Source organism: Odocoileus virginianus, chromosome 10 (assembly GCF_023699985.2).
Source record: "Odocoileus virginianus isolate 20LAN1187 ecotype Illinois chromosome 10, Ovbor_1.2, whole genome shotgun sequence".
Taxonomy (NCBI): domain Eukaryota; kingdom Metazoa; phylum Chordata; class Mammalia; order Artiodactyla; family Cervidae; genus Odocoileus; species Odocoileus virginianus.
In genome coordinates, this window is record NC_069683.1 from 23166790 (window position 1) to 23180588 (window position 13799).

The window sequence follows — 13799 nt, forward strand, 5'->3', positions numbered from 1 at the left end:
GTGTAGCTCATTAAGCTACTTAGTCAACATATCAGCCACTCCCATGTCTCGGGCACTGATTGGGAAGGCCCAGTGTGGGAAGCTTCTGGGGCCAAAGGAGGAACTTCCCAGGCCTCTGGGCCAAATCCAGAGCTCTGTTAATAAAGGGCGTGCCTTGAAGTCAGAGGCCCATTGGGAAAGGAATAAATGTCCAGGCTTTTTGGTTGAAGGATCACATTTTCAAGAATCCAGATTTAGGGATGTTGATCTTGGCATTGGAGTCCGAGAAATGGAATATTTCCTGCCATATCAGTAAACAAGGATGTCACAGTCACTAGCAACTGCAGCCACCACTAATGGTAAGGCAGTGAACCCTGAGGAAACTCAGGAATGCCTGCTACCTAGCAGCCATCAGACTGCAGCCACTCCCTACTGTAAACCCTGGAAAAACTCAGGATGTGAAAAATGCCAGAAACCAGCCCCAGATAGCTGAGGTGCATGTCAAAGGAATGATTTTACTGAGCCCAGACTCTCGCATCTTCCCAAATATAGAAAAGCTCTTGTTGTTTAGTTGCTAAGTTGTGTCGGACTCTTTGTGATCCCATGGACTGCAGCACACCAGGTTCCTCTGTCCTCCAGTAACTCCCAGAGTTTGCTTAAATTCATGTTCATTGAGTCAGTGATACTATCTAACCATCTTATCCTCTTCCACCCCCTTCTCCTCCTGCCCTCAATCTTTCCCAGCATCAGGGTCTTTTCTAATGAGTCAGCTCTTTGCATCAGGTGGCCAAAGTACTGGAGTTTCAGCCTCAGTATCAGTCCTTCCGAAGGATAGTCAGTTCTTCCAATGAATATTCCAATGATTTCCTTTAGGATTGACTGGTTTTATCTCCTTGCTGTCCAAGGGACTCTCAAGAGTCTTCTCCAGCACCACAGTTCAAAAGCATCAATTTGAAAAATGATAAATTTCTTAATTTGGGATATCTGGCTTCTTTAACTAGTAGTAATCTTTCGATGTTCATACTACCTGCCCTTTGTTGCAAAACTTCTGTACATGCTGGCTCCTCCCCTTGTCTTTTCAGCAGTGCTCTCAGGGTTACTTCAAGTGCTGTCTCCCAGCCTTAAGTTCTAAAAATTCCCACCAAATAAAACATAACTCTTAACTTTGAGCTTCTGAATATTTTTTAAGTCCCCAGTCCTAATGTATCTTCCTGTGTCTTCATCAGTTTTCCTTGAAGGCCTCATTAGCTGAGGTTCATGGCTCCACATTCCCAGAGAATGCTGGAAACAGTGAGGCCACCACGCTTGGGCAAGGCAACTGGATCAAAACTACCAGCAAGGAAGGGCCAGTCCTTGAGTGGTGCTGACCTGCCCTTCCTACCTCCCACTGGTTTTTCTAATGTATTTGTACTTTTGTTCTCTTTTCTCTCCTCCTCATAGATTTCTTAGTCTTTTAGAACACTGCCATCTAGAATGGAGTATCACACAGAACCTGTGATTAGAACATATTTTTTTGTCTAGTCACCCATCCATTCACTTATTTCTAAACATATGTTGATTGAGTGTCTACTATATGCCAGGAATCACACTGAGTATGGAGAAGACAGAATCAAGGAAGTCAAGATCTTGCTTTAAAGAATTCTATTCTCGTGGGGGAAAGACAAGTAAATTGTGATAAATACCTTGAGAGAGGTAAGCTGCAGGAAGAACATCCAAAAAGCAAACCCGGGAGTCAACAAAGACTTCCCGAGGGAAGTCATAACTGAATTGAATTTTGAAGTGGAAATAAAGATTAGTCTACAAAGGCTGGGTCAGAGGGCGTGGGGAAGAGGGAATTTTAGCAGAAGAGACAGTTTGCCTCAAGGCAAATTAATTGGGGCCAGGTTCCCTGTGGCTCAAACCTGGAGCCCATGCCCCATAAATTGCCTCTTTTAATCGGACTAATATGAAGTTTTCAAATTTATTTTCATATTGTTCAGTGAACCAGAGCCAAAGGGAGTGGCATTTACTTCAGAATCAACACGCCTCTGGGGATTGGGCTGACCAGCGTGTTCCTAGGCCATGGCTCAATCTTTATTTTTAGAAGGAGTTCCCAGTTTGGGAAGATCAAACACCTCCACCCCAGTCTGTCACTTGGGCCTGGAGATTCACTGTTCCTTGGTGTCTTATTTCTGTTTTGGGTGATGTACCTTTCTGGAGATGGGTGATTCCATTGGGTCAAGGCTGACTCAAGTCTCTACCCTGGGGAGGACCTCACAAAAATCCAGAGGTTTTATACTTAAGGGTGTTCTCCTGATGCTCTTCCAGAGGTGGTCCAGGCCAATTCATAGTGTGGAGCTTACAGCCCTGGGAACTTCCTAGGCTCCCACCCACTTGGGCCTCCTTCTGGTACTTTCTTTTTGTAAAAAGCACAAATACCATCTGTTGCTATAGCGACGTACTAAAACTCACTGGTAGCTAAGCTATCTGAGTGGTCATTTTGTACCATTTTAGGCATTTAAGACAAGGAAAGGAAGCTGAAATAGAATGTTGATTTTGCGTTAAATACTGTTGGTGCTTTCATAAGTACCATCTATTTTCTTCCACTCCAAAATCATAGTGGACGGTGACTGCTGCCATGAAATTAAAAGACGTTTGCTCCTTGCAAGAAAAGCTATGACAAACCTGGACAGTGTATTAAAAAGCAGAGACATCACTTTGCCTAAAAAGGTCTATATAGTCAAAGCTATGGTTTTTTCAGCAGTCACGTTTCATTGGAAGGACTGATGTTGAAGCTGAAACTCCAATACTTTGGCCACATAATGTGAAGATCTGACTCATTGGAAAAGACCCTGATGCTGGGAAAGATTGAGGGCAGGAGGAGAAGCGGACAACAGAGGATGAGATGGTTGGATGGCATCATCGACTTGATGGACATGGGTTTGGGTGGACTCCAGGAGTTGGTGATGGACAGGGAGGCCTGGCCTGCTGCTGTTCACGGGGTCGCAAAGAGTTGGACATGACTGAGCGACTGAACTGCACTGAACTGTACAGATGTGAGAGTTGGATCATAAAGAAGGCTGAGCACCAAAGAACTGATGCTTTCAAACTGTGGTGTTGGAGAAGATTCTTGAGAGTCCCTTGGACAGCAAGGAGATCAAACCAGTCAATCCTAAAGGAAATCAACCCTGAATACTCTCTGGAAGGACTAATGCTAAAGCTGAAGCTCCAATACTTTGGCTGCCTGATGTGAAGAGCTGGCTCATTGGAAAAGACCCTGATGCTGGGAAAGAGTTTAAGGCAGAAGAAGAAGAGGACAACAGAGGATGAAATGGTTGGATGGCATCATCGACTCGATGGACATGGGTTTGGGTGGATTCCGGGAGTTGGTGATGGACAGGGAGGCCTGGCGTGCTGCGGTTCATGGGGTCGCAGAGAATCGGACATGACCGAGCGACTGAATAACAACAAAAAATCTTACTGAAGGTTCTATAATGACCCAGTGAGTTGAATGTTATTGTTCTAGAGATGAAATGAATGCCTTGTCCCAGCCATAACTGGAAAAGGTAGATTTTAACCAAGAATCTGATGACCATGTAATTATGTCTTTGCATTCTGCCAAAGTCCCTTCTATCAGCTGCTAATCAGAGCTGGTGTTTTTGACTTTTGGTTCTCAGCAGAATGAGTGTCATTTTATTTATTCCTTCATGGTTTTTTCTCCTAGTACTTCTTCTTTTTTTTAATTAAAATTTTTTTAAAATTTATTTTTTATTGGAGCATACGTGCTTTGCAGTATTGTGTTGGTTTCTACTGTACAACAAAGTAAGTCAGCTATAGGTATATATATATCCCCTCTCTCTTGAGCCTCTCTGCCACCCCACCCCCTACCCATCCTAGCCCTCTAGGTTATCACAGAGCACCAAGTTGAATTCCCTGTTCTATACGGCTGCTTCCCATTAGTTATTTGTTTTACATATGATAGTGTATATGTGTGTGTATGTATGTGTGTGTGTGTGTATAAATTTTTTTGTGTGTGTGCTTAGTCGGTCAGTCATGTCCGGCCCTTTGCGACCCCATGGACTATAGCCCACCAGGCTTCTCTGTCCACGGGGATTCTCCAGGCAAGAATACTGGAGTGGGTTGCTTCTGCTGTTCTCTCAATTCATCCCACTCTCCCCTTCCCCTCACTGTGTCCTCAAGTCCATTCTCTGTGTCTGCGTCTCTATTCCTGCCTTGCAAATAGGTTCATCTATACCAGTTTTCAAGATTCTATGTATATGCATTAATATACAATATTTGTTTTTCTCTTTCTGACTTACTTCATTCTGTATAACAGTCTCTAGATTCATCCACATCACTCTAACTGACTCAAATTAGCTCCTCTTTCTGGCTAGGTAATATTCCATTGTGTATATATCTCCTATTACTTCCTGTGTGAGGTCACCTGAAGTCCCAACTGACTCTATTTGCCATTTATGTCATTACCCAGTTTGGGCCCCTTGGCTTGGAAAGTGATTTTTTTTAAAAATTTCATTTTTTTTTATCTTGAATGTTTTGTGAGTGCCTCCTGTCCAAATCCATAGGATTTGACTGTGTATGAGATATGTGACCTTTCAGTGATTCAGTGGTGAATTTGGCAATTGGCTGGTCAAATGCCAGTTCACCTGTTGGACTATATTCCCACGACATTGATCTGCCTCTTACAGAAGTCTAGACTAAGAATTGGTCATACATGAGAGGGTATTAAGATGATTCCTGTGTCTGAATTATACACTGAATTTGACCCCAAACTCAATGTTAGTAGCTCTAGAAAACCGTGCTTATGTAGCAGAGACAGGAAAGGAGAAAATGGAGATAAAGACATTAAGCAATGGTTGTTGTTATCACTGGTTTGTCTCTTATCTGTAAGTCACCCATAAAGTCTAAGCTCATCAGTCCTGAATAGAATAGAATGGAGGCTGCCTCCCTGGAACTGAAGGCTATTAATTACCACCTTGCACCCCAAGAGAATTAGAGAATCACAGAATTTTAGAATGATAAAGGATTTCTAATACAACCCTCTTACTTTACAAATTAAGAGTCTGGGACCTAAAATATAAAAATCTGCCAAAACTGATACCTAAACCCCACTGGTATTTCATTTTAAGAGTGTATTTTTATCATTTCACTGTGCTTTACTCTTCTGTCCGCTGATTATGGTCAAGTAAATTTACATCCATCTGATACTATTTCTGACACAGCCAGTTAGTAGCACCCTGGAGTTAGAACCCAGACCTCCTGACTTCCCATCTCTTGTTGTCTACTAGGTCCCATCCCGTCATGATTTGGGATAATTGTAAGCTGTGCTCCTTTAGCCAGACCCTCTGATAGTCAAGAAGGAGCTTAAGATGTATCATTTGTGAAGTCTGGTGTTCACTGGCAGGGCTTTTCCAGCTAGTTAGTATGTGATCCAGGAAATGGACACAGTGACCAGGGACTGAAGGAGATTTGGAGGCTGTGAACCTCTAGGTTTCATTTATTCTCAGGATCAATGAGGACACAGCATCTGTCAGAGAGATTCTGACTTCTTGGCTAGTGAGCATCCTTGACTTGGTTAAACCCAGTCTTACAGGATCTAGAATGGGTGAAGGGAGTGGTTGTTAGAAAGTCCCAACTGTTTTAGAGTTCCAGTACCTTTCCCTATGGGGTGGTGTTCTTTAGGGAGTCAGGGAATTCCCAGATGTGGGACAATCACAACTGTAACCACCATTTTATGGTGTTCAGAGCTGACAGCACTGCTATTTTCTGCATTCTTCTCCAAAGACCTTGGCCACCTTGGGGGAAAGCCCCCTCAACAAACACTGTTTCTGTTCTTGAGGGTCTAATCTAGTGTCTCCCATTAGGGCAGTTTCTGGACACTATCTTTTCTGCGCCTTTGAGCTCTTTGATTTGGGCAGCAGAGGGTGGGAGGGGTGATGTTCATGGCAGATCTCACATCCTCCAGATGAAAACACACCAGTTGCTTTTAGGTTCCCTGGGGAACATTCTGTTGTCACCTCATTGAACCAGCGTAGGAGGAAAAAGAGAATTCAGTGCTAGTTAAGTTGACACAGAAGCGTGCAGGCAGGAAATCTGTATCCAACACCACATCTAATGAGCCTATCCTTAGAGGCTCTTGGCAGAGCGAGGAAAAACAAACGCAAATGAAAAACAGGTTCTGAGAACTGTTTAAAACTTAGTACCAGCCCCATTACATGCTCCGTTTGGATTCACTGAGGATGTTCCGTACATTAAGCTGAGCTTGCCTTTGAAACAGAACTCACGTGGATTTGCATGAGAACAGGCCAGCAACTGACTGCAAAATTAACAGCTGTTTAAATAGTTCAGTGGAGGAGCTAAGGCAGAAGGAAGTTATAGGCTCGTTGTTCAAGTCTGGATTATCCAAGGACCTCTTCCATCACATGGTCTTACTTTGTTGGGCAGTGGAAAGAGATCTGGTGGAACTGGCTTATAGAACATTCCAGTAGTCTGTTAAAGAATTGCATTGCTAAATCTTCCATCCAGAAGGTACTCAAGTAGAAATAGAGGTGATGAACAGTTTGGAGAGAGCATCAGGCTTGATGGATTTGGTAGAACCAAGCCATCACACTTGGCCTTTCAGAGTCCTTATCGCTTGGTTCCCTCTACATAGCCACAAGTTGTAGGAATGGAGTGTTACTATAAGGATAAGTATGCACACTTGGATTAACTTATTGTGTTTATCCAACAGACTTACCCAGATCAGGCCTTGCCCTTCCTGTTCATTGCCAGGGTAGTAAATCTGCAGGCTGCTGTGACCTCAGGCCTTCCTCCTGGGTCCAACTCACATTTCTCTGGAATTCATTTCTCTTGAAGCTGGGCCGGTCATTGAAATCCACTATATTCATGATGATAATGGGATGCATTACTGCCTTGACTTTTGTTTGAATCTGTGCCTGTGCTAAAAACCAACATGTGGACACCAGAATTGGCATCTGATGGGAGCTTCAGGTGCTAGTTTGGACAAATACATTCCTAAGTTGTGTATATTTCATTTATTTTGCTAAACTCTGGACAAATTGCATTCTTAATTTAGGAGACCCCTCATTCCTCCAGGTTTCTGGTCAATGTCCTTTATCACAGAAGCTCTCCTTTCCTGACCAGCTGATGCAAAATAGCTCTGTCTTCTTTCTGCGTGTCACCCCCTTCCTAGCATATCTTCACTTGAAATATATTTATTCATTTATTTGTTCCCCACTAAAATGTACATCCTGCAAGAGCAAGGGCTTTGTCTCTTTTGTCTATTGTGTTATTTTAGCACCTGTAACAGCATGGGGCCTATAATATATGCCTGGTAGGAACTTGTGGAATAAATGCAAAATGGTAAGAGGGTTGCTAGGTCGTATGCTGCCAGCTACTGTAGAAGGACCTTGTTCCCAGGAGGAAGCACAGTGCCCTGTATAGCTGCTTTCCGGCTCATAGTTTCTTTGAACAAACATTTATCAAGTGCTTGGGGCCAGGTGTTAAAGAACACAGTCCTGCTCTTAGGGTTCGAAGAGTGGTGGAGGATGTAGACGTTTAAATTAAATCCATCCTTTAAGATCCAGCTATGGTATCAGTCCCTCCTGGGAACCTTTCTTGAACTCTCTTCTTCTTCCCCAAAGCTAGGTTAGGCACCGTTCTTACCAGGCCCCATAGTGTCCCGTACAGGATCTCATCATGGCCCATATGTCAGGAGACCAGTACCAGACCTTGCGCTCTGTGTTCCACATACGAGCTCCTTAAGGCAAGCATTATACCTCACTCATTACTGCCTGTCATGTCTGACACAGAGTCCTCAGTAAATACCCGGTATCCTTGTTATCACTGCTGTTACTGGGTACATTCAGTAGCCAGCATCCACATAGCTGTGGATGTGTGTAAACTCATATGGAAAACTGTATCTGTTCCAGGGATGTAATGTACACCATGATAAGTATAACAACACTGCTGTATGTTATATATGAAAGTTGTTGAGAGTAAATCCTAAAGGTTGTCATCACAAGGAAAAATTTGTTTTCTATTTCTTTAATTTTGTACACATATGAGGTGATGGATGTTTTCTAAACTTACTGTGATACTCACTTCACATTATATGTAAATCAAATCATTATGCTGCTTACCTTAAACTTATACAATGCTGTGTGTCATTTATATCTAAGTAAAACTAGAAGGAAGAAAACCTTACAACTATTGGAAGGAATAAAAATGATTGTTGTTATTCAGCAGCTAAGTCGTGTCCTATTCTTTGCTACCCTTGGACTGGAGTATGTCAGGCCTTCCTTGTCCCTTGCTATCTCCCTGAGTTTGCCCAAGTTCTTGTCCATTGAACCGGTGATGCTATCCAACCCTAAAGATGATTAGAAATGGTAAATACAAAACAAAAACAAAGCAATACATCTGTTCCTCTGAGGATATATAAGGCTTAGAAGCAGTTCTGTATTGTGCTGTACCATATTGTTTAATGTTATGTTCTATAATATTCTCCATTGCAAGCTCTCTTTGTGTTCTGGGGGATGTAGGGATCACTTAGATTTGTCAAGGATTTTTACAAAAAGTTCTTAGGGGACTCACTGCATCCCCAGAGGCAAGACAAGACCCTGATGCACTTTAACAATGATTTTCTACACGCAGATGTTAGAAGCTTCTCTGAGCCTGGAGCACGTGTTTAATTCCAAAAGGGCAAGTCACAGGCATCCTCTCAATAAATACTTGTGGGTTCATGACATTTTGATGCTGCCACTTTGATGTGGCTGTTTTGATTCTGGGCTTCAGGGATATTTTGCCATGGCTTAAAAGACAAATCGCTAAACAAACAGAGATTTTGTGCGACTCAGAAGGGTGGCCAACCACACTGCTTGATGGGGTGTGGACATTAACCTAATATTTGTGTGTTTTTACTTGGACGTGGCTGTCTTGATGCCTGACACTTTCATTACATCGTATGGATCTTGCCAGAATGTCTGGTTTAAATACTTGATAGTCTCACTGAAATACCAACCATGATTCTAATTTCAGTGGCAGGAGGGCTTCAGATGAAACAGAAGGCAGGGGATTTTGCTCTTGAGGCGCTCATAGAGTATTTCGCCAAGGGCTGGCTAACGAACGCATTCACCATTTTAGAACACGTACGGCCGCCATTCTCTATTGGCAATTTCCTGGTTTACAATTTCAGATTATTGGCTGGAGAAGTGTTTAAAAATATGAAAAGATCCTAATGCAAGCATGGAAATATGGTCCATCCATGTTAAAAAGATCGTTTTTATCATTTTCCCTGCTATGCTGTAAAAAAGAACTTTTCCATCTGTTTTATTTGGTGATGGGAGGAAATGGTCTTTACTGCTTGCCGGTCAGACAGCCCTTGTCTGCTTGCAGTGAACTTCCTGCCCTGTTTTCTTTAGACTGCCTGAATGATCATTAACATACACACATGCCAGATAGTCGGGGGGTGCCCCCAAAATAACTAGATGAGTAGAAAATTAGGCCACTGTAGGAAGACTAAGATGCTTTTATTTTGACTAATGTTTTCATCTGAGTGTTCTACCAGACCTTGCTACATTATTCCTAATTTTAAAATATTTTAGAAGCAAGTACATTAAGTAAGAAAAAGTAGGTCATTGTATTGGGTCCCTGGTCTTGACTTTGAGAGTCCAGAAGCTAAGCTTGGTGTCTTGAAAGAAAGAAAGAGAAGTTGCTCAGTCATGTCCAACTCTTTGCAACCCCATGGACTGTAGCCTACCAGGCTCCTCCCTCCATGGGATTTTCCAGGCAAGAGTACTGGAGTGGGTTGCCATTTCTTTCTCCAAAGATTGTTTCCGCCCAGTTTTGAACCGGGGACTTTTCACGTGTTAGGCAAATGTGATAACCACTACACTATGGAAACCATATGGCTATATGTCCCTAATGGTGTCTAGAGTGGTGGTGCAACTGGATGGGTCCCCTAAGTTAAATGTCACACGTGTCGTGAAAATTCTCTGGAGAAAGGAACCATGTGTGCTGGCTGCCTAACATACATCATCATGTTTAACTTCCACAAGGTAGGCCTCGAGCTTTTCCTTCCTTTTTCTTTTTTTTAGAAAATATTTATTTATTTATGGATATGTCAGGTGTTATTTATGGGGCGAGGACTCTTCCTTGCAGCCACACAGGCTTTTCTCCAGTTGTGGTCTGCAGGCTCCAGAGTGCCTGGGTTCTGTAGTTCGCAGCACACAGGCTCTCTAGTTGAGACCCTGGGCTCAGCAGTTTCTGGATGTGGACTTGGTTGCCTCACGGCACGTGGGATCTTAGTTCCCCGACCAGGGATCAGACCCATCCACCCTGCACTGGAAGGCAGATTATTAATCACTGGACCACCAGGGAAGTCCCAAGCCCTTCTTTCTATAAACCACACAGCTAGCAAGTGATAAAGTCATGATTTGAACCCAGGTTCTCTGATTCCAAAATCCACACCATTTCCAGTATAACCAGTGATTTCAAACTACTGGTCTGCAGGTTGGTGTTGACTCCAAAGGAATGTCTCTCCAGTCTGTGGTGGGAATATCAGGGTAAGGCTGACACCTGTCTATCTTGAAGAAAGGCGTGTGTGCTAAGATGATTCAATCTCGTCCAGCTCTTTGCAACCCTGTGAACCACAGGCCGCCAGGCTCCTCTGCCCATGGGATTCTCCAGGCAGGAATACTGGAGTGGGTTGCCATGCCCTCCTCCAGGGGATCTTCCCAACCCAGGGATCAAACCGGTATCTCTTAGGGTCTACCTGCATTGGCAGGCAGGTTCTTTACCACTAACGCCAGCTGGAAATAGTTGTTTATTCAGAGACTGTGACTTGTGTTTCAAGGTGTTAAAGACCTTTTTTTTGTTTGTCACCTGATGGTAGTTGTAAATGACAGAAATGTCCTAAGATGTCAAAGTAAAAAAAAATCAGCCTCCCTATGTTGATCCCCAAGCTTAAACTTGAGATGTTACTGGTCCAGGAAGTGACACAGCTGGAAAAAAAGAGACAACTACTCATTGTCCTGGCAGGGGCTCTGATGGCTGACTTAGCAGAACTTGGGTTCACGTGGGGTTTTTCTGGAAGAGGACAGGAGTGCATCTGCAGTTGGAGGCAACCACAGGCTGCTTAGAGAGATGCCCCTTTGACCCTGAGGAGCATGACTTTTGGGTGGCTCAGAGGAGTCCTGATAATGCAAGTGACCTTTTAAAAACCACAATGGAATCATTTTTTTTTTTAACTAGAAAAATCATCTTTTCCAAAAGAGAGGTAGAACTTGGACTACTAGCATGTCTGAGTTTTCTGTGTCCAGGATGGGAAGACTGGAGCTCAGAAGCATTTAATTTAGCAGTGACTCAGGCTGTTACTTTTCTGACCTTAGATTATTAAAAAGTCATCTTTTTGCTCTTGATACAAGAATGAAAGGGTTCAGATTTTGGAGGCAGACATATCTGGGCAAATTACTTTCTGTAAAATGGGGCAGGGACACTTGCCTTGGAGAGTTACCATGGGACTCTTGGAAGAACCTTCCACTGCCTTTCCTGCGATGATTCAAGATAATAGGGATAAAAACACTTAGCTCGTTGGCATTTGGTGTGTCCTGGTGTCCTGCTTACAGGTGAACAATCATTCAGGGCACCCTGAGTTTCTTTGACTTTTAATTCCCTGCCAGTGATTCCAGAATCCCAGCTGTGCCCGGGGAGGCTGTTTTGCCTCCTACATCCTGAGCCCCTCAAACTGCAGAGGGGCGGTGCCCAGCAGACTCTAACCACTGCCTTCACTTCTGTTTCAGTGCCAACAACATGCCCAAGCAGGTGGAAGTACGGATGCACGACAGCCACCTGAGCGCGGAGGAGCCGAAGCCGCGGCATCTGGGGCTGCGCTTGTGCGACAAACTGGGGAAGAATCTCCTGCTCACCCTGACCGTGTTCGGTAGGAGACAGGTGGCCCCACCCGCCCCTCCGTCCTGGGTCTCTCCTGGCTCTGTGTGGAAGCTGGTTCTGGCAGCGGGCACTCTCACCCAGAAAGCAAGCCACACGTGCTGCCTAACCCCACCTTTGCCCTGACACAGCTGCCTCAGTGAGACTCTTCCCTTTCACCCTCCCCAGCCATGTTTTCCTCCTTGGGGTTCTAGTGGATCTCAGATTCCAGTGAGCATGACCAGTTTCTGTGGGTATATTAGCATGCAGTTTCCCGGGTCCTACTCCCAGAGACTGTGCTGTGGGCCATTTGCATGAGACCTTGGAATCTGCATCTTAAACCGTCTGTGCATGTGTGTGTGTGTGTGTGTGTGTGTGTGTGTGTGTGTGTGCGTGCACTCAGTCACTTCACTCGTGTCCAACCCTTTGTGACCCTATGGACTGTAGCCCGCCAGGCTCCTCTGTCCATGGGATTTTCCAGGCAAGAATACCGGAGTGGGTTGCCATGCCCTCCTCCAGGGGATCTTCCCCACCCATGGATCCAACCCACATCTCCTATATCTTCTGCATGGCAGGTGGATTCTTTACCACTAAGCCACTGGGGAAGCCCCTTAAACCTTCTAGGTGATTCCAAAGCAGATGGTCAGTATACCACATTTAGAGAAGTACCTGAGTCCTGATGAAGACAACAGTTGCCAAAACCTCACCAACAGGAGTCCAAGGATTCACCTTCTCCATGCCCCTCATTAACTTAGATTCAGTTAGCACAGTAGCTAACAAGGTCCATGTGGAAGAAGCTTGTCCTGAAGCTTTGACCTGCTCCAACTCCACCTCAAAAGCCTTGCTCCTATGCTTCAGGTCTCAGCCAGGTGCTGGTTGTCCTTTTGTGTGACCATTGATATAGACTTGGCCTTGGGTTTTCAACCAGGATTTATTGAAAATAGGGGAAATTGCAGTTTCTTGTACTAAAACCACATCACTTCACGCCTTCTCCTTTGAGTCAGTCATCTTGGATGTCAGTGGACGACAGTCAGGAGTGGACATTTGCCCCAGCTCAGTTCACTTAATAGAAGAAAACCACAAGCATGATAGGGTCTTCCAAGGGTTACCCTCCATAGAAGGGATGAAATTTCATTCACCTTAAGTTTTGAAAAAGTGTGCTCTTCACTTGTGGAAGAAAACAATATCCGATTTCTGGCCGTGTTACTTACTCTCTTTGCATCTCGGGAGTTAATCCCGTAGCCACATACCTAGGACCCTGCTGCCTCCCTCCCCGACTCCCGTCATGCTTATGACCCCATTTATGGTTTCCACAAGGGTGGCTTATGTTAGCCACCAGTTTTGAGCGATCCAAGGTTTTGTTGTGGAATCCTTGAGTATGCAAAGCAAAAGCCTCCTGGTAGCAACTCTGCCTGAAGTTTCCTCCCAAATCTTATATTTTTAGACACCCTCCTTGATCTCCCTTCTAAGATCAGCACGTCTCAAGATTATGTATCAGGACATAGAAGTCAAAGACAAAGCTCCTTGAGGATGAGCCACGGGGAAATGACTGGAGGTCAAAGAAAATAGTAGAAAAAAGAAAACTAACCCCAGTTTGATTGCTTAAATGTTCCTTTTGTCTGATATTCAGTTAAAAAGATAAGAAATATATTAGACACCATGGCATGTTGCCAGGCTAGACTTGGAAAAGAAGCATATCTGACGTTGTGGGTTATTTCTACTGACAATCCCTGACTCTGCAAGTGGATGATATCCTAAAGAAACTGGGATCAAGTTGCCAGGTTATATTTCCCACAAAGCCTTCAGAAGGCTCTTCTTGGCTCTTCCAGTGCAGCCTTTTAGAAGAGTTGGAGATAGAAAATATTTTCTCACAAGTCAACAAAATTATCTTCACTTTT

At 44.0% G+C, this 13799-nt stretch overlaps 1 protein-coding gene across 1 annotated transcript in view; it reads left to right on the plus strand.

Annotated features, from left to right (window-relative positions):
* The window catches only part of SLC1A2 (solute carrier family 1 member 2), a 159581-nt gene that overhangs the window by 84013 nt on the left and 61769 nt on the right, over positions 1 to 13799 (plus strand). The window contains exon 2 of the mRNA XM_070473187.1: positions 11775 to 11914. Within this exon, the coding sequence (XP_070329288.1) occupies positions 11775 to 11914 (140 nt within the window). The remainder of the gene's footprint in view (positions 1 to 11774; positions 11915 to 13799) is intronic.